Here is a 22,221-nt window from a genome sequence, read left to right as displayed (position 1 = left end):
ATCCCTCTTTAGTACTGTAAGTGGCTTGAGTGGATACCAACAAAAGAGGAGATCTTGAACAATTTTTATTTAACCATCAAACCAAACCATCACCCTAAATTAATAAATCAATCAAAGGCACAATAAGGGAAGTCTTAAAAAAAAAAAACCTTTGATCCACGCACATGCAATCTAGTTAATATTGAAAGAAAGATAGTATCATAATCATGTTGTCTATTATTGAAGAGGAATTCATTTCTAACAAGCCAAAGAGACTATGATAGTGCAAGAACAACATAAACCATACATTTCCTTGGAGTTTCCCCATAAACAAGATGTTTTCATTGATGAAAAAGGTCTGATATATTCCTAGGACAGCACCGAGATATTTAAAATTGTTTGGGAATGCGGTGCAAATCGTGTTTTCAAAAAATTTAAATTTTTTTTAAAAAATTTAATATGGTTTATATGTTTTGGATCGTTTTGATGTGCTGATGTCAAAAATAATTTTTAAAAAATAAAAAAACATCATTTGCATGTATTTCAGCACAAAAAGTTATTAGAAAAACAACCGCTATCACACTACCAAACATACTCTAAACTCTATCAATTAATAAATCTTGACCAAACACACCAATGTGTATAAAAAGGTGGTCAATAGTTTCCTAAGAATCCAAGCATAGAAGACAATTAGCTTCAAGAATACCCCTTCTCTTGCTTAAAGAATACCCCCTCCCGACCAAGACACCACCTCTAGTATATATCGATTTCGCCAAGAATGGTCATCCAGCTGAAGATTTCAACCTTGAGAGGAATCAATCCTTGTCACATACCATTGAAAGAATTGCATAGATTAATCTGACTCAAAGATGATAGCATACAGCACATGGATTTGACTGAATAATCCCCATTAGAATTAAAAATTATATATATATAGATGTGACGTTGTGCATATTGCTCAGCTTCTGTTTAATTATCTACATCTTTCATTCAATTTGTTCTTTTGTTTTTCAAACCTCCTATTCAGATCCCTTGCAGAAATGAGGGCCCTTTTGCTTATCTTATACTTCTACTTGGTATTCCTGTTACTTTGACCCGTTTCAGAGTTGCTCAAGAACTAGGAATGTGAGTAGTTAACCTTGCGAGTGCATGGTTTTGAAGGTCAGCGTAACCTTTTGCAATAATCAACCAAGAAATTATTAAATGGGATTAGGTATAGATGGACTAATACATCACATTTAGAATCTAGCTGCCACAATAATCAATAACAGTACAAAATCAAGGCTTAATATATATCAACAAATCAGATAACGTTGATCCACAGATCTGTATACTTAATTTAAGGTAAATATACAGGTGGCTACTCAATATAACTCATCAAACAAATAATAAATTTTAACAAAAAAAAAGGTGTTTTCTTTTGATAGATGCCTGGTTCGGTTACTTTTAATTAGATTCGTGATTAAAAGCTAAATATATAATGTCACTGAAGAAGCAAAGCTGCCAACAGGTTTCTGGTTTAGCAAAGAGCTCATGGTTAGATCCTGCTTTTGAAGTATTTGAATTTGAAAAATTACATTTCATTGCAAAAGAAGGTCAAAATAGTCTGAAAGGTAATACCTAAGCCCAGAAAAAAGAAAGCAAAACAGCCATGTTTTCCATTAATTTCAGACGGCTCAGTGCATTGGAAGGATTAAAGCCATGTCCAATTAAGAGAAGGGTAAGTCTATATAAATCCCATATGCAAATGGCAGTCCTAACGTCTTATGAGGATTATGAATATGTTCTTTAAATTTTAAATTTGCGTTATCCTAGCATGATGTTTTGATTTAAATTAACCTTAATTCTTTGCTCTTGCAAGGTGTTACAAGCTGTCAAGCTCATTAAATATAACGATTTATTGAATTCTTAAAAATGGTTCCATCCTAAGGAAATTAGAAAACATCTCTATCTTACAAAAAAAAAAAAAAAAACTCGGAGGGATGTGTTTTCCTGAGTAATTGATTTTGCTATTTTTAGTTAATTAATTACTCGTTTGTTAAATTATAATAATTTTGTTTTTCAAAATATTTTTTATATTTTTTCACTTGAAAAAACATTAAATTGATGTTTTTTTATAAGTTAATATGCTGATATCAAAAGTTAAAACAAATCTAAGAAAATATAATTTTAATGTATTTTTAATTAAAAAACATCATGCATTATATTATCAAACACAAACTAATCTTTTAGTTAAATTCTATTTATTGAGATTTTTTCTAATAAGTTCTTAGAAAAGTTTTGTTCTATACCTAAATCAATGTATTTAAAAAAAAATATTTTCTCACTACCACTTAGATTGTGAAAAAGGTGTGCTTTGAAAGACCCACTAAGAGCCCATTTATTTTACTTAAAATAATTTATTAATGGAAAGTATTTTACATGTAAAATATTTTTTAATGTTTGGCTTAACATAAAATATTTTACATGTAAATATTTTTTAATAGTGTTTGTGAGATGGCAATAATGATAAACAAAGTGGTCGCAGAGAAAAAGGATGGTGGTGACATGGTTATGGTGGTGAGAAGACAATGAAGAAGGGTGGTGGTGACATGACAATGATTATGGAAAAAATGGTTATAATGGTAGTGAAAAAGAATAAAGTGAAAGAGAAGGAGGTGGTGGTGATATAACGATGATAGTAAAGAAGTTGGTGATAAAGTGATCGTGGTATTGGTGATGGTAAAATAGCGATATGTAATTAATATTTTATATTAATTAATTTTTTTATAAAAAATTAAATATCAAAAAATATTTTTCCATATAAAAAACATGAAACTAACGAATGCTTTTTCACTGGTCCGTGGTAAGGATTGTAAAACATTGAAAGCCTTACACGGCTTTGATTTGACATCCGGGGGTTGCCGTGCGGATGTGTAGTTGACTACTGGGATTTCCATTTTTCAAAACTTAAAGATAAAAGGGATGTCTTTGTTTCATTTAACTGATAAATTCATTTACGTCGACCCCTTGTAAGGTAAGGGATCGTGAGTGGATATTTAGAAATATAATAATTATTATTTTTTAAAAAAATATTTTTAATATCATTAATATCAAAAAAAATTACATCAAAATAATTTAAAAATATCAAAAAGAATTAATTTTAAAAAATATAATTAATTAATTTTTGTTGGGCCCTGATACTCACTCCCCCCCTGTTCCTGGAGATTCATCATTATCAGATAATTAAACTCAAGATAATTGCTTTCGCATTCATCATTATCAGCGAATTCTGCATCCAACATAAGATAATTGGCTTCCAACCAAAATTGATTAGAACCCTGTTGGATACAGTTGAAAAACATTCATTCCCACTAAAAAAAACATATCTCTAGAGACAAGGATCTACAGTTTTGACTATAGCAATGCGGAACAATGAAGATTTTCATTGCTAATAAATAAAATGAATTTACACAAGCTGAAGTTCAGCTTAGTCCCTTGTCCTGCGGGACTTCAACTCCAGCTACAGATATTTTTTTTTTTTCATAATGGCTACAAATCTATTCTGATCTCTGAACTACCATTTCCCTTCCTTTCCCGCCATCCGGCAACAAATATTAATACACTAGCACAACAACAAAGATTATAATCCCCCAGTCTCGCTTCTTTACACAAAAATTGCGAGAGGATTCCAACTGATCAAGCACAAAGAACGAAGCATGAATCTTGACCAATCTATACAGCAATCAAATAATCAGATTGGCCCACAGAAATGGATGCGAGAAACTAAATGCGTGGTCAACACTCTATCCGTAACCGCCGCATTTCAGACCTGAAGGTGGAACTTGAATTCAAAGTCCGGCGAGCAAGGGTTCTTATGTCCTCTCGAGAACAATCTCGTGAGATACGAACTAGCTCCCAAAGTGCACCTCCACTGATCATTTCTTTTGCATTTACTTCTGAAATATAAGTAGTTTGGTGTTTCAAGGAACAAGTCAGAGGGAGTTTTTCTCGACTGAAAAGAGGAAGTGGCACTTACCTTGCTGTGCTAGGTGGCATAGGGCAAGCTCAATGTGGCGTCTGATTGGTGCAGCTTCATTATTAGCATTTTGTACAATCCATGGAAGTGCACCATCTTCTATAAGAAGAGATTTGCCACTTTTTAATCCTGTGGTAGGTCAGCATAATGTTAAATATTAAAAATATAGATTTTTACACATTTTCCCATATGAATATGCTCATAACAGCAGACCATGCGCTATCAGATATATTATCAGCCAGGGTGATTTTGGACTGGATGGCACATTATCTACAGGTAGCTAACTTCTTGGTAGAAGAATCCAATCAGCTGAGATCATTTAATAGCATTCACTCGAAAAATATTAAGGTGCAATAATTATCCCCTCAACCCTTATGTTGACCTGGTGCCCGGCAACCAAGCAAACCCACTTGAACAAAACCCAGGAAAAGCGCTAATCAGAAACTTCAACCTAAAATCAAACATTATACCAGAAAATATTTTCCCAAGTCACTCATGAATATATAAACTTTCCCCGATCACAAATGATAAGTTTCCATTTTCTGATTTGACAAACTAACACACAGATTGAATGTAACATCAATGCTGTTATGGTCCAGATAAGCTTGTTTGCAGACCTTAGATACTAAATTTCATAGTCAAGCTTGAGATCATATGAGACTGAGAACTAACCTTGAGTAGATGCTCGGGACTCGCATTTTGCAAAGTTTGCAATCCCACGAGCAACTTGGGAAAGAACATCAGGATGTCCACATCTCTCCATTCCTAGCAAAGCCCTTATCCCACCTTCAGACCTCAATTTAATTTGTAGCTTATCTGTGGGACAAAAGGAATATAGGATAGCAATAAAGCACAATGAGTTGATATGACATCCAGTTTAAGACACTGAAAGCATACAATTTTCATTTGAGTCTCGAATCACATAGAGGAGGCAAATTAAAAGCTGCAGCAAATGTATTTCTCTCAATGGCATCTTTTTAGCACTGCATATTTGCTGAAGCAAAGATAAAGAACATGTATTCGACCACCAGAAATTATTAAATTAACTTTCTTTTATGAGTATGCTCCAATTGTTATTGAACTTAGATTGACAAAAGCGAGACTCAATCCTGAGACCTTATGCCTCTTGTTCATGAAAGAGTGCTGCTATTTTCATTTGGAATCCTGTCTTGATGAAGGTTTCGTAATCTTTTCACTTCTATTTTATACCCAAGTGATCTTCTTACAAAGTTAATTTACATGAATGACCAAAAATATGTGACAATAAAAGAAACAATATCATGACACAGCAGAACAAGCAGTATACCGTTTCCACACAGATTTGCAATAGCTCCAGCAACCATGCGTAGAGTTTGAGGATCCTCAGCATCAGCTGCTGTCATAGATAACAGACTAATTCCCCCTTGAACCATGATTAGTTCTTGATTTGCTTCTGGAAGAAAGGCAACAATACACAAAACCTATATATTTAGGAGCTGATTGGTGTTGGAACCATTAAGCAATACATGTGAAGATGACAAGAGAAAGGTATGAGTGACAATTACCATTCATTGCAAGATTGGCAATGGCACCAGCTGCTACCCTGCGAATAGTTTCATCCTCAAAGCTTCTAAGAAGCATCAGCAAAGAAGTAAGACCACCAGATTCAACAATCTTTTCTTGATTTGCTTCTGCATAATATACAAGGTGAAACACAAACCAGTTGCATGAAACAAAACAAAAAAGCATAACAAAGTATTATAGTATGAACCTACGATCTACCACAACCCAACTCATCCATTACCACAATAACTGAGTACTGACCTTCAGCAGCTAGATTAGCCACCACTTTTACAGCATGTATTCGTACATTGGCATCTTCTGATTCGAGCAGCGACAAAATTTTTTGCAATCCAACTGTAAAAATTCATTTGTCATAAAACTAAAAAAAAACATGGACCAAAAATGGTTTATGATTTTGTGAAGGCATTTTATTACCATGTTCATAAAGGGGGGCAATAAACACAAGGACTAAAAATGGTTTATGATTTTGTGAAGTATTTTATTACCGTGTTCATAAAGGGGGGCAATTGGAGCCTTCTGTCCATTCACAGTCTCTTTGAACTGTAAGTGCCTAACTTGTGACATACGAGGATCAACACCATTGAAACCATTTGCAGATCCACTTCTTTCAAGACTCTCTTTTGCCTATAAACATGGAATCCATGTAACCAGATTAAAGTTAGAGATGATACATGATTGTTTGACTGTGGTTAACAAAGACTAAGGAGGGACAACTGGACAAGGATGTTGCATCTTGTAACCCATTATAATTGATAACTCAATCTGTGAATTAAAAGCATATTTAAAAATAAAACACGTCCCTCTGAATTAAGAGCAAATGATCATGGTTTAAGTTGTTATGCACACAAAAAATAAAACCGCTAAATATTTCAAAATTGAATTATACCTGACCAGCTTCAAAGGTCAATTGCAATAACTGACTTTGTAGGATCGCAACTTCTTCTTCCAGAATCTTTTTCTTATAAGCTTCATCCTCCAAGATCCTGTGAAGCCTTACAATCTCTGTGTCTCCACCAGCCTAGTGCATGAAAAATAATCCCTTGTGCATAAATAATGAATAACTTTATTCTTCTTTTTTTGGTCAGTTGGGGGTTGATGATGGAGGTTTGGTAAAGGTTAAGAGAGGAAAGGCAATACAAAGCTTAATCCTTACCCCAGGCTGCATAAATTGTTCAAATTGACTCTTAAGTTTGTTGAGCTCATCTTCAGCTGTCTTTCTTAGCTGAATTTCATTTTGAAGTAACTTTCTGAGCTCGGAAACTTCCTCAGAAACAGAGCCCAGCTCCTGAGAAATAGGGTGGAAACAGAAGAAAAGGCTGGGGTAAAATTGAAAATATTTGGCAAATCAATTGTTAGAAGGCAAGATTAAATGCATTGAAAAGGGTTAAGATATAACAGCAACACATTCCTTGCATCACAGTGCCACAAGTCCAATGCAGGGCAAGAGATTCTGTGCTGTACTATAATTGCAGCATCATAATTATCAGGGACACACCGGTCTGATGACCAAAAAATTACTTTATCAAAGGTCAATTTATACACCAGCTGGATGAAATGTAAAGTTTGAAAGGATTGAGTCCTAACTGGAATTCATAAATTTCAATATACGTCAATAAGCATCCTATTGTTAAACATCAAGGTCATAAGACTCCATTCTCAACAGCAACAAGTGCCACAGAAAGAGTACCTCTCCATTGCAATTACCATTGATGAAGCCATCACAGTCATGCCTTCCCTGATTTGCTACCAATTTTTCCTCTAGCTCCTTGACAGATTCCATGTATTCCATCTGACACTTTAGCCTCTCCTTCTATAAACAGCAACAAGAAACTTGAAGGAGTGTAAGGAAAAATATCATAGTATTCAAAATAATAGGGCTCCAAGTTGATGTTAAGAAGTAATAGGGAATGAAAGGAGCAAACTGCCAAGAAGAAATTCCTTGCTAAAGTCCCTGAATTTTCATTTTTCTTGCTCTTTCCAAGTTCTAAACAGACACTAAACCCTGAATGAGTTTATAAGATAAATAGTATTGACAAAAAAGAAAAACAAGAGTGCCATCTATGATCATTGCAGCCTCAGCTCTTTCCACTTTTTGTACAAAAGAACAAGATCAAATGATTAAACACAGTGCTACTTTTTAAAAGCAATATGCAAGGCTCTTCTTCACATGAAATAATCAATAGCTAAACTGACCTCTAACGCTTCTGCAAAGTTCCTTTCCACCTCAGCAATTCGATTTTGTGCTTCTTGATTTATTCTTTCAACTTCATTGTCAAAGGCTTTCTGCTGCCTTTCATTTTCTGCAATGAGCTTGTCCACTTGTATTTCAAGCTTTCTAGATAAACTTTTGTAATCAAACTCTTCCTTTATTTTCAACATGTTCTCCACCTTCATTGCCTAAAGACAGATGAAGTAACATTTGCAATCAGTTGGTTGTTTATGCTACATGCAATGTCTAACATACACTTCTACATTGTCATCATAAACACACTATGCATAAATTAAAAATCTCATTAACAGGGATGCCATGTAAAAGCAGAATGAAGTCATGCGGTAAAAAGGTTGAAATACAAATCTCACAATAGCATTTGTACTTTGTACATTATAACAGAGAAAGAAAGAAAATAGTTTGATGGCAGGTACTGCAAAAATTGAAGACATAACACATGAATCAAAAGTGCTCACCCTTTGTCCAAACAATATAGTACTTGAAGTCTCCCCCCGATGGCGTGGTGATGGGCCAATGGTCACAATTAACGAAGTTCTTGCTGTGCCTGCAGTGGGATGACATGTGACCAAAATATGAATGGGTATTTTTTTGCAGAGAAATCTGGAGTAAGAAGCAAGTTTATTTATGAAATAAAAGTTATTGAATGGTAAATTTGTAGATTAATTATTCCTCTCAAGAAAAAAAAGGGTAAGTTAATGGTTCAAACAATCCCTAATTTGGATCACCGACAACATCTAATGAATTGATCCAATCAGATAACATCAAAGCCTGAGAACAAATTGACTAACAGGCGACTCACCTCCAAATGAATCTTTAAGCAACCTCGTAAGTTTTGAATCACGAATCGGAACATGGGGACTATTCTCAGCCAGTGCATTTATGCACTTTCCTAATGCACTGAGCGAGAGATTAATAGACTTGGCTTCCTCCAGCATATGTCCCTCACTTCCTGTCAAATGAGGAAAGAGCATATGTTTAGTGACTACTGACTCATAAAACATGAGAAGCAGGTTTAAGAAAGCCATTTATTTCCACCTCATTTATCTCCACACTTAAAACATGATTGTCAGAAACCACACTCCACCTCATTTATCTCCACACTTATAGAACATAGGAAACAAAGAAAGGTAACATCTTCTGATACACACCTGACTTGTGAACACGTTCTGAACCTGCCAGATCTACCAAAACCAGCTTGCTTTTCCGAACAATAAGTTTTGAAGGTTTGACCAAGTGAGATGCATTATCGATTTCACTTGAAAGAGCATCTTCTCGTCCAGCAAATGACCTCTTAACATGAACCTGTAACAGATGCAAGAAGACATCAAACAGAAAACTAAAGAAAAACCGGATCAAGAGCATCAAAAGTAAAGAACAATTATTCACCATCAGAATAGCATGACTACGAGAAGATTCAGTATTCAACTTTGTATTTGCAGCAATTCTATTAGCTTCCCCTAATCTTAGCAGCTCCACAATACTCTGTTGGTCCCTGATTTGTACAACAGTTGCCCCAGGTAGTGAAACATCACCAGTTTTTGGATCTTCCACAATGGAAATACTATCATTTGCTGGAACAAGAAGGTCTTGGACGGCCTCCATGTAAAGCTATATGTATTTGTAAAGAACAAGAATGTTAGGTAACGTGTACACATGAACTGTAACAGGACAAGAACAAATCAAACATGATGAACTTTAGAAGTGGTTTTGTTCAATTTTTCACCAGCTAAATGTAGCAAAAACAAATAAAAAGAGATCATACAGTGGTACAACCATCTTTCACATAACTTGAGCCTAACCTGCAAATATGACACTGAGACAGAATCGGTCTCTGGAGAGATATCTGCTAAAACATCCTCCATTGCACGAGCCATGATACCGCGAGAAGCTGTGTCATCATCTCCCAGGTGTCCAAGAGTGAAAGTTTTCCCAGTACCAGTCTGACCATAAGCCATCACTGTCCCATTGTAACCATCTAGAACACTCTACCAAAAAAAAAAACTCACATCAGTACCAACTTTTACATAAGACGCAACAAATCACATATGAACATCCAGCGTGGCTTTATAACCCATACAAAAAAAGAAGGAAGTGAGCAACAAGGTTCAAGGATGTTAGAATGGGACTAGAATATAATGTTTAGAGACCATATGGCGGCAGCATTGTTGCTCAGTTCAGCAATGTATACAATAAATCAACCAAAAGTAACCAACCTCAACAACAGGCTTAGCAACAACTTCATAAACTCGCTTCTGCGACGCAAATTCAGTAAGCACATCATCGAACTCATACGTATCAGCGTCCCAATTGTTTTTCCGAAGCTTCAGCCTCTTAAGCTGAAATAGAACAAGAGCCGCAAAATCCATTACTAACACCACAGTCAAGCTGAAAAATAACATCCAAACTCAAATCAATACTCTAATAATGACACATTGAAACTACCTCTGGCTGCAACTCAACACAATCAGCAAAATCCGCATCTGCTGCCAACTCCTCGGCATTTCGTGGCCGCAATCTCACTGCGACTCTAACTCTTCCCGGTACTGTCAAAACCATTTAAAATTTAAAACCCACAGCACAAACTGATACTCTTTCACAACTCAAAGAGAGATCCGCTGCCATGAAGAGAAAAGAAAAGAAAAAAAGCCTTTACCTAAAACCGCTCTAGATGCTTTCTACTAGTGATCAACAAACTGATACTCTTTCACCACTCAAGCTTCGATGTGAATCAAAATGTAGTAGTAGAAAATAAAAATAAAATGTAAGGAAGGAACTGACCTCCGTCGGCGGCGGCGGAGAAGTTGGAAGGGTAGCTGCGGCGGAAAGGAGGAGGAGGAGCGTGGGAGGAATGGACTCTGGATTTGAACGAGGTAGATTTGAGATTTGAAGCAGTGAGAGGTTTAAGTGGTCTTTGAGCGCTGCTGCTGCCATTTCGAAAAGCACCATTACAGGATGATGCCATGATATTGTTACCTGTTCTTTTTGAAATTACTTAGGTTGTTTTCCGTTAATCTGTTGGCGGTGTTGTTGATGTTGTTCTTCTGGGCTGGGCTGAGTGCAGTGGAAAGAAGTAACAGGCAGGGAGGGGTTGGTGTCCGGTTGCGGAGGTGGGATTTTGGGGGTTCGGTGGATTCGAAGTTCAAACAAAAGAAATGATGGAGAATGGGGTCCGCTTTTGTCTGAGTATTGCAAAAGACAGAGATGGTCTTGCCAGGTTCCCGGGTCCCTGCACCCCTGTCCCTTCCTTCGGTTTTTTCGATTTTTGTTAGAACTTTAGATTATTATTTTTTTCTTCTTTTCACTTTTATTTGAAGTTTTAAATTTAATTTTTTCTTCTAGAGGGAGGAGAAATCTAAGCGTTGCATCGAAGAAATCTCGTTTAAGTGGTGAAATCTCGTCTTAATCTCTAATTTATATTATTGTTTACAGATTTTGCGAAATTTAAATTTTTGGTCGCGGCTGGGTAACGAAAATGCTCTTAGGATTGTTCTTTTATTGTATCTCCCGTCATTTGGAAACTACAAATTCTAAAGGATAATTTTGGCTCATTCCACAAATGAAAACACTAAAAATAGAAAATTCTCGAGGAAAATTCATTTGGTGTCTCGTCAATACTAAAGAAAACCGTTTTTTCCTTTCGAAATGGCATAAACTGTAATTTTTCGTAATTTCTTTACTGTAGTGGCAACGTAACGTGGCAGAAATTGTAATTTTTGTTTTTTTTGAAAACAATCTTTTTATATTTTTTTCTTTTTTTACCTGTATTTTATCATTTTATACTTGATCTATTTATTTTTATTTTTTGTAATATTTTTTTAAATTTTTGCTTTTTTTTCTTTATGCTTTTTCAAGAAAAAAATATTATTCTTCATTTTTTACACTTTAAATATTTATTATTCTATATTTGCCTTATTTGTATCAATTTTTTTTGTTTTTATTTTTATTCTCTTGTAATTTGTTTTTTATTTTTTTTCTTTACACTTTTTTTAAAACACAATTATTATACAAAGATTAAGAAAATAGTATTTCACTATAACAATTGTAATATTATTCTATTCTTTTATTATGTTAAAAATTAATTTGAGATCTTATATGTTTTGATTAACGAATATAATCTTCGTTGTATTTTATTATATATTAGAATCGACATTTTGATTAACGGTTATATTTTTTACTCGATGTCAAAAAATATATTAATGACACTAGAACCTACACATTAATTCTTTTGCGTTGGAAAAAAATTATTTGACTTGCGCAAGGCGAGTTGAATAGTCACGTTAACACTTTTTTTTTGTTTATTGACACCATTGATTCTTGACATATATAATTAAATGCATGCATAGATTTTTTAATTAGAATCTATTTAACAAAATATTTTAAAAAAACTTATATATTTATTTTTTTTACTAAAAAAAATATTTGATTCATAACGAAGCATGGCTCGGGTATCTAGTAAGAACTAAAAGTGTATTTAGAATTGTCGTAACGATTGCGGTTTAAAATATTTTTTATTTAGAATTGCATCAAAATAATATTTTTTTATTTTTTATATCAACAAAACGACATGAAAAAATAAAAAAATAATTTGTTTCCGTGTTTTATTATTGTTTTTTAAAGTGTTTTTTAATTAAAAAATATCAATTTATGTTTTTTTAGTAATTTAAATGTATTGATATAACATGGGGGTTAAAGTTTTAAATCAAACTAACATAAATCTATTATAAAATTCGTTGATTTTGATATAAAAAGATCTGCTTTTGATATTTGAAAGGTAAATCTATCCTGTTGAGGTGTACTTGACAAGAATATTCAAACATGAAATATTTGTAAATAAATCTTGGTTTCTAATTCACTAATTCAGTTTAAATTGCATACAAATTATATGAAATTAAAACTTTGATGGTTAAGTAGGATTGACGCAAGTGATCATGTATGTTTTTTCTCTGAAAAATAAAAATAAAAGGTTGAAATTTGGCTTATTCGATGAAGAAAAAAGTTTATAATCGCCATCTAATTGAAACAATAAATGGTCATAATGTGTACATCCTATAATAATGAGTGAGAACATGGAGTAGCATAAAGAGAAACCGTACATTAATTCATCTTGAAACTGGGTTTAGGTTTCATGAAAATTCAAATTTTTTTTATTAAAATTACTTTTTAAGCTTTTTTTATTTTGACATGTTGGTATTAAAAATAATTTTTTTTAAAAAAATTAAAAATATATATTAATATAGTTCTAAATAAAATACATTTAAAAATATAAATATTAAAACACTTCCAAACATCCTACAATGTTGCAGCTAATTCTGCTCATGTATATTCAAACATGGTTTGTGGTGGCGGTGTACTATTTTTACCTGGCTCGTTAATAGTTCCATGTCGCTAATAACTCTAATAGATAAATAAATAAAAATGCAGATATAATTCATTGAAAAATGTTCTTTTCTCAGCAACATTAAAAATACTGAGCGGTGATTAAATTTGAGCTCAAAATTAAAATGATAAGTAAAATATTAATTCTAGTAGTAATCAAGACACCATAGAGCATGGGTTTTTCATTATAGCTCCGAAGATGGTTTTTATTGTGGATTGCTAAAACAATTAGAAGTCTTGAGATTGTGGTGTTTTGATCTTTTTTATTGGCTTATTAGTTATTAAACAATTGATCGGGTATATATATATTTTTTTTTCATGATAAAAATATTCTTTTACTTAATAGTCAATAAAACTTAAAGCTGTTGATTTCGAATTAGTTTTACCTTTCATAAATTTTTAAATAATGAAAATACCTTTTTACCTTTAATAACAAAAAATTATTGGGTTGATGAACAGATGTTTTTTTAGTTTTTCCATTACTCGAATACAATTAAAGTGGGGTTTTGGCCCCATATAAGACAAAGAAATCAAGCTTGTACTTGGAGATATTTTTATCCTTTCACACGTGTTTTTTGTTTTCGTAGATATCAGATCATAGGGCGTTTAGTATTTTTCTTGTTGACTTCTTTTTTTTAATTATAAAAGATATTGGCGCGTGCATATCACATTCTAACTAGTGGGTGACGTTAGCGTTATTCAGGAGACGCACATGATGTCACTCGGTGACCAAACCTGAACATTCATCTTCTTCTTGGATGCGTTGCCATATCCTTTTCTACATGGTGTGACGCATGATGATGTATGATGGTTGAATTATCGCCAGTGATCGTTTTATTTTTTCTCTTCTTATCTCTCCTTCCGTGTAAAGTGCATTAGTGTTCTTTTTTTTTTGTTTTTCAATTTTTGTCCTCGTTCTTTAAATTTTTTATTTTGTTATTGTTCCTTCTATGTAAGTTTTGTTTTTTTTTTTTAATTTAGTGATTCAATTATAATTTTTTATATGTTTTGTTTTTCATTTCAATCCTTATTCTTTTTGTTTTTTTATTCTTTTCCTTTCTTCTTTTGTTAAAGTTTTTTTTTGCTTTTAATTTCACTATTCAATTAGAGTTTTTATTGTTTTTTTTTTCATTTTGATCCTCATTCTTTTAATTTGTTTTTTATTATGTTAAAAATATTTTTTTAATTCAACTTAACCCTTCAATTTAATTTTTTTGCCTAAACTCTGATTGTTATTATTTTTTTATTTTTCACTCTTGTTTTTTATATTTTTTTGTGTGGTTGGTTTTTTTTTTTTCAGGTTTCATCTCTAAACATTTGATTTGTCAGGATTCGACTTCTTGCGATCTTATCATCTTGCATTAGTTTTTTAACAATATTAGTTTTATGATTTTTTTCAATTTTTTTTATAAGGTTATATCCTGGTTTCATAACTTAGATCGCAAGTTTTACATGCCTTTTTAGAATATATGTTTTTATTTAAATTGTCTTGTCCGTGTTTGATTTTTCAAGATATTATTCTAATTCATCTACATTATTTTTTTTTATTTTACACAAATGAACTTTATTTTTAAAAACAAAAAATTATTACTTTTTAAATAATATTTCTCATGTGTTCAGCCTTGAGTGGTTTTTTTAGGGTGTTGGTTTATCCAGTAAGTTACGGTCGTGTTTATCTTTTAGGTTATTGGCTTTTTACAGTGTTGATTTAATTTTTATTAATTTAAATAAATAAATTCAGTGAACACATTTGGGTGGATGTTTCATTTTGTGCGATAGAATATATTGATCCACATTCATCTCTCAATTTTTTTTATCTATCATTTTGTTATTATTGGTGATTATTTATTTATTTATTTACATAAATAGTTATTAATTTATTTTATTAGATATTTCATATACTTTTCGGTTTACATTTTAAATTTTTTTATATAAAAAACATATTAAAATGACCTGTATACCTAATATTTTTTCTGAAAAAAATTATAAACAGCAGATCACGTGGATATTATTGTGATAAATAATGAAAATCACATGATGCTAGTTGTCGCTGATTGCCTTTTATTGTTTGTTTTCGACCTACTTGTCTCGTAAAGAAACCACATACAATGAGAAATCCAGTGCAGACTCAAGACCTCCCTCGTGAGCTCACTTAATGCGCCGACTAACCAGTGCAGTGCACCAGTGATGGGTCGCCTGCGCGAGAGAGAGAGAGAAAAAAACCTGTTTGGCTCCCATCTTTTTGCTGTTTAAAGATGGGAAGGAAAGCAAGTCTTCTTGAATTAGAAACCAGAATCCCCAGTACAAGAACCGAAACTAGAGTTACTGTGTTAACAAGAACTTGAAGGGGATAAGTAAAACACCATGGAACACAACACAAAACATTGATTGAAAAGTGTAAAGATGTTTTTGCTCTTCTCAGCAAACAAGTGGTTTTTTTTATTAAGGGTAATACAATCTTGTTACATGATACACCCTTTATTCCCTTTATTGAGGGAGATAAATCGGTCTTTTTATATTTTTCAACACATTGAAAATACTTAGACATTGTTTGTTTGTGTAGTCTATTCGTGCTTTTCAAAAAAAATTAATTTATTTTGTTTCAAGATATTTTTTTGTGTTTTTTGCTTATTTTGATGTGCTTATATATGTAAAAAAATAATTATTTGATATATTTTAAAATAAAAAACACTTTAAAAAACAACATTTACTATAATATCAAACACTACCTTAATCACCCGTAAAGAAAAAAAAATGCCATCCAAGGGCTTTTTAGTCTTTTAATTTTTTTAAGCATGGTGAAATAACTTCCTTGAAATAAAAAACTTTTAGGTTGGCGTCCATGTTTTTTTTTTGTATTTTTCACTCGTTTTTTTTTATGTATAATCAAGTTGACATAGAGATAATTTGATGTTTTAATAAATATAAAATATTATTTAAAAAATAAAAGTTGCACACGCTAACAGGTGGGAGGTGCTCAAGCCATTCAAGCAGTGTATAAGGAGTCGTTCAATAGTCGAAAGGTGGCTTTCAAAGCAATATTTGAGTTATCCTGGCGGCCCCTCTATCCCTATGTAGCACGTGTGACCAACGAACCTCTAATTGACGCTAATGATCTTTTTTTTATTCTTCTTTTCTCTCTCCTCCTTGATTTTCATGCATGACCCTCTAGTTTTTTTAAAGCAGTCCTTCAATATGTTTTTCTCTCGTGATAATTAGTCTCTGTTTTTTTACTATTTTTTATTTTTATTTAAAATAATTTATAAAAATAGATTTTGTTTCAATTTCGTATTCTTTTAATTTTTTTCATCCATCATATTTGATCAATGTTTTTTTATTGTTTTTTTATTTTTATCCCTTAATATTTTATTTTATTTTAATTGTTATTTTTTAAAAAAACAATTTGATGAATGGGAATTTTGCTTCTTTAATTTTTGTAGATTTGCATTTTATATGAGTATTTTGGTCTTGTGATTCGGGTCACATGTTTTGAAAATTAGCCTATTTTGACTTGTTTCCTTTTTTAGGTTCTTTTTTTAATTGTTTTCTTTTATTTTTATCACTCGATATTAAGTTACTATGCCTTTAACTTCACACTTTTTACCTTTTTTTTTATACAAAGTTATCATGAGTTGTAGGTTAGTTAAGTTAACTCGAGTTATTTTTTATGTTATTTTTAAATGATTTTTTAAGCTTCGCCTCTCGTCATTTAATTTGCTAGAGAGTTGATCTCCATTGTTTTATTTATTTTATTACGAGATTATCTCAACCTTACAATTGGATCATAGATTTGATATGTTGATCAAAGTTAATTTTTTTTTTTATCTTTTTATTAAATTAATTTTATTTATAATTCATCATTTAATGTTTAATTTGTTAGTAATTGAGCTTCAATTTTTTTTATATATTTTTCTTTTTGTATAATTATCCTAATATTATTCAATTTTTATTTTATAATCAATTAAGATTATTGAGATATTTTAAAATTATTTATAATATATCTTTTTATATTATTAATAAACACATTTTTTTTATTAGTCATTGTCTTGTTTTTTTGTTATTAGTTTTTTTATAAATATATTATTAAATTAACTAAGTTTATTTAATCCATTTAATCAATAATACATGTATCCAATCTTTTTTTAACAATATTATCATCTTTTAAATATTATTATCGTATTAGCCCGCATTTTGTAATGTGCCATTAATAATTTTTTTTATAAATATAAAATAAATATGAATATTATAAAATGTCAAACCCAAATGCTACTGGTATGTCCACGGAACCATACCTAATTTTATTGGGTCTAACTATTTTGCCGGATCTAAATGATATTGGGTATGGCTGTGAACCAGACTCAATAGCGAGGGGTCTCGTTGCCAAGCCAGACCTAGTATCTTTTGAAAGCGATCCGAGTCTAGCTTCTAAAACAGACCCAATAGCAATGGATCTGATTAACAAGATAAACTCAACAACTTTTGACATAAAAAATAAAAAAAACAATGCTATCAATAATATTTATTTACTAAGAAACAGCAAAGATAACATCTTTATGGCGCTACAATGTTATTTATAGTATAAACATTTTATATCTACCGTGGCCGATAATATGATGAATTTATATCTATATTATATGTACAGTATTTTTCCACGTTTTTCGAAGTGCAGTATAATTTTTTATATTATTATTTTATTAAACTCTGTCCACTACTTATCACTAGGCCACCAATTTGGTTTTGACTGCAGGCCATCAGGTGAATATTCGAGAAGATGGTAGAATGAATTAAAATATATTAAAGTCGGCAAGATTTTGATTTTTGAGAGTGTTACATCATATGGCGTAGTGGGGCCCAGAAAACTTGGGAATCAAGCTCGAGTTAAAGCACAGTGTAAAGAAAGGTTGTTGAGGGTAGGGTAATAGTTAGTTTTTAAATTGTTTTTTATAAATATATTAAAATAATATTTTGTTATTTTTTAAATTTTAATTTTATTATTAATACATTAAAATAATTTATTTTTCAAATCTCGAAGAAAAACATACTGAAAGTCAATGTTTAGGTTGATTATTCACTAAAAATATATTAAAATAATATTTTTTTTTTATTTTATAAAGTTTATTTCTTACATTAAAAATTATTTAAAAGTAAAAAAAATATAATTAATTTCAGAAAAATCAAGTTTCTTAAAAAATACAGCTGGAAAGACGAACAGTACCTTATTCTTTCTTCCTCATCTCCTACTTTTTCATTCGAGTGTGGAAATTGAACGCGGCCCGAATGGTGGGATCCACAACCTTCAACTTTCTTCTCAACGAAGTAGTCGGTGTTACTTTTCCATCAAATGTCTAGACAACTTGACAACTTCTCCTAGGAGGTTATTGGCTCCCTGTTCAATACAGAAAGAATCTCTCCATCTTCCCCAATATATACTCACGCTCGCTCCCTCTTTCATCAAACCCAATCCCTCACCCACCTCTCGTCCATGTCAAAGAAAAACTGCCCCTCCCTCTCTTCTCTGTTAAACAAGTAAAACTGCCCCTCACCGGTTGATGATCCCGCCGATCCTTCCTCTGTCAATAAGAATAGCAAACACCTCTCCTCCCTTTCAATTTCAAACCTCCTGAACTCGTCTCGAATCAGGTAGCGAAAGAAGAACAAGGGAGGCCTCGTGCCTTTCTTCCCTGTTTTAGGAAGAGGAATGAATTACAACATCCCATCGGGTGAGTCAAATTTTACTTGTACTGCAACATTTGAATTTTCATTTTTACGCCCTCGATCTCCTTCTCTAACTGTCATTTTGTTTTCTTAGTTATGGCAAATCCGATCGCGGGGTGTTGTAGACGCCGGAAGTTGGATACGACTTCCATCCAACCAATGAAGAATTAGATAATTATTTATAATTATCTAATTTTCATTGAGGCTAAAGTTGGACCATCCGACCAATGAAGAATTAAACAGTAAATTATAATTTTATAATAAATAAAGACTTAGTTATTATTATAGAATAAATATTGATGCTGTAATCTACCAGTCGACGTATCTTCCTTTATATATACTACATTACACTACTGTTAAGTAACTTGCAGTTTTAGTGGATTCTGTCACCGTGACATTTGCTTAATTTTTCTTTTCAAAACTTGTTCCCTTCCTTGAGTTTATTAGAATGACACTTGAATTAAAACATTAATTTTAATATATGGTATTGTTGATAGTTTTATTGCTCTGCAAAAAGAAAAGCAAATCTCACTGTCATCACACTAAAGTTTCATGCTGGCAAGTGCAAAAAAAGAAGAAGAAAAAAAGAAAATAATAATTTCAGTTTATTGCTTCGCAGAAAGAAAAGCAAATTCCATTTTCATCACACTAAAGTTTCAAGCCGGCAAGTGCAAAACATTTTTTTAATGTTAATTGATAATTAAGAGTATTACACTTGCATGCAAATTCCAGGTAGCGAGCAGTGGGCTGATGGCCCCGGATTACGGGCTCTTGAGCCCACATGTTCTCACAGTTTCGAGCCTGTTTTGACCAGGGCAGCGTTGGTTGGATCTTTAAACACCCTCTCCCTCTCTTTCATGGGCTAATAATCAAGATGAGGCCCATTTCATATGGGCTTCCCACGATAAACATTGACACTATATAGCGGCCCGGTTCATATAACAGACAGTGGCATTATATGAGCTATTCTCGGCCTCATTATTTTATCCGCAAACCTTTACTTTATTTGAGAGTGAAATCGATGCTTGGCCAGTAATTAATAAATTCACAGTTTTGATACCAATTTTTTAAAAAAATTAATTATATTCTTAAAATTTTTAAAAATCTCAATAAAGTCATTTCTTCCCTGTTTGAAAACGCATTCCATCTCAACAGACAGTGGTATTATATTATTTTTTTTTATAAAAACAATATAATTTGTAGAGAATTTAATATTTTGACTCCAGGTGAAAACTTAAAATTATTTATTATATTAACAATCAGTGTTGAAAGGTAGATACCACAGAGTAGTTCTTTTGTGTGACTCTTAAACATAAGTTCTTAAAGAACTGTTTGAAAATGGAAGACTTTTAAATTCCAAAAGACAAGAAAGTCAATATCTAAATTTCCTGGCAAGTGACCATGGCATCGTCCATGGAGAATAATAGCAACAGTCCCGTTTAGTGCAAATTCATATTGAATTACGAAATTACCATAATTGAACCTAGTGATAACAGAACAAAGCATGATGAGAAGACAAACAATACCCTTATGAGTTAGAGAAATTTTGATTTCAATGGTAACGGCGACTTGAAAAATCAAAAGTAGAAAAAAACCCTTGGACACTGGTTTTAAAATTTTTAATTTTAAGGTGTCATTTTAACATACACCAAAACTTCAATAATATGATAATAATAAATGGATAATATGAAAAAGACTATATTACTTCAATAATAAATAATTTTATTTTATTTGGGTATAGAAAAATAATTATTATACTGTTTAAATCTACAACTACATTGATTTATCCAAAACCATTTTAAAATTATATTTATTTTCATCCACTCAACCAAACAAGTTTCCAACACAAACTTAACACAGCAAGTATATTAAAACTAATGGCTGATTCATTATAGCTACCAGTGGCAGAATCAGAATATTTTAAATGAGGGGACAAATTAATTAATAAATATTATATTATATAGATATATATTAAAAATCGAAACAAATATACTAACTCATATAAAATAAAATTAATTTAAAAATATTTTTAAAATAAAAAAGCTTACATTATAATTATTCTCTTTAAGTTATTATAATAACAAAATTCAATTTAGTTACATGATAATTGTAAATTTTTCATATGAAATTAATAATAAAATATACATTAATTTATCAAAACCCATTTCACATCCCATTACAATGTAGCATACTATACATAATGCATGGATATGGATCAATATTGATAGTTTAAATTTATCATGATAGATTATTTTTAAAAATAAAAAAATAATTTTTTTCTTTTTTTCTTAAAAGAAATAACCTTTAATTTTGCAAATATCAATCTCTACTCACCAACAACAATTGATAACTAATTCAATTAAAATTGATATAACATTTACTTAATTCAAAATAATCAAATCAATATCTATTATTCAAAAACAATTTAAAACTATTAAAAAAATCAAGAGGGTAATTGCCCCTTAAATCTCCTATGTGGCCCTGCCACTGATAGCTCCCCTCGTATTATTTTATTCACCACTATAGAGTGGTGATTTTTTTGCCTTCCACATGAAAATTTTCTTGCTTCTAAACTATATGTATTTTTATACTTTCATATGGTTCTTTCGATATTATGGATTTGATTAAGGGCATTTCTATATATTTATAAACAATAAAATAATCAAAATACTTTAAAATATAAAAAAATAAAGGTTTTGGGTAGGGATATTTTGATATTTTTATGTTTTATACACAATATAGTTATACATGTACAATCTAAAAAGTTTAATTCATCAAAGTTGGGTTTATTATGATCTTTCAGCCACATTTATACTTATATATATATATATGAATTGCTAGTTTATTCAAAAGTAGTTATATGTAACGGAACCAGCGCTTCATCCACAACAACTGGCCAGCCAAAACAACAAGTCATCTTTCACGGTGCAACAAAAACCTGCGACCTTAGCTTTATCTGGTGTGCGCAACCACTCCAGCTGCATCACAAAACTAATATTAAAAGGTTATTTACTGATTATATAGACAATAAAACCCGGGTTCTTTTAGAATGCCAATCAGCACCAAGTAATATGATGCGTGTAACCAAAACCTTAACTTAAATATTGATCCACTTGTCCTCACCGGCCATCGTAAGAAAACAATTATTTATTTCCATTTAATCAGACAAGAATCACACTAAGACGTGCTTCTTTTTTTTTTTTTGCACTCGATAAATTATTTGCTTACATTTATTTATTTTAAAAAAAGAAGGAAAAAAAAAGGAAAACCACCAATCAAGAATGGAAAAGTGTTGAAACCACTAGCGCCAGCTGTCACTTCATAAATGAAGAAGCTCACC

The 22,221-nt window shown here is 31.6% G+C and overlaps 1 protein-coding gene and 1 long non-coding RNA gene across 2 annotated transcripts; one reads left to right on the top strand and one right to left on the bottom strand.

The window, feature by feature from the left end:
* Window positions 1-3,384: 3,384 nt before the first annotated feature.
* On the bottom strand, window positions 3,385-11,018 carry LOC133682755 (kinesin-like protein KIN-UB). Its single transcript, XM_062106266.1, has 19 exons — window positions 10,569-11,018; window positions 10,233-10,333; window positions 10,004-10,126; window positions 9,590-9,775; window positions 9,177-9,398; window positions 8,939-9,092; window positions 8,590-8,739; window positions 8,246-8,334; window positions 7,754-7,957; window positions 7,248-7,370; window positions 6,714-6,845; window positions 6,447-6,578; window positions 6,046-6,184; window positions 5,801-5,893; window positions 5,542-5,667; window positions 5,304-5,429; window positions 4,670-4,813; window positions 3,998-4,126; window positions 3,385-3,917 (listed from the first exon to the last, which is right to left on the bottom strand). Exons 1-19 carry the CDS (start codon window positions 10,750-10,752, stop codon window positions 3,757-3,759), a joined length of 2,718 nt encoding a protein of 905 aa, XP_061962250.1. The 5' UTR covers window positions 10,753-11,018; the 3' UTR covers window positions 3,385-3,756.
* A 7,389-nt stretch (window positions 11,019-18,407) lies between these two features.
* LOC133682126 (uncharacterized) lies at window positions 18,408-19,287 on the top strand. Its single transcript, XR_009836619.1, has 2 exons — window positions 18,408-18,886; window positions 18,976-19,287. It is a non-coding gene; the product is annotated as an uncharacterized LOC133682126 (long non-coding RNA).
* The last annotated feature ends 2,934 nt before the right edge of the window (window positions 19,288-22,221 follow it).

This window comes from Populus nigra, chromosome 2 (genome assembly GCF_951802175.1).
Source record: "Populus nigra chromosome 2, ddPopNigr1.1, whole genome shotgun sequence".
NCBI lineage: Eukaryota > Viridiplantae > Streptophyta > Magnoliopsida > Malpighiales > Salicaceae > Populus > Populus nigra.
The sequence above is the reverse complement of the archived record's forward strand: the minus strand, read 5'-3'. Positions and strand labels throughout refer to the sequence as shown.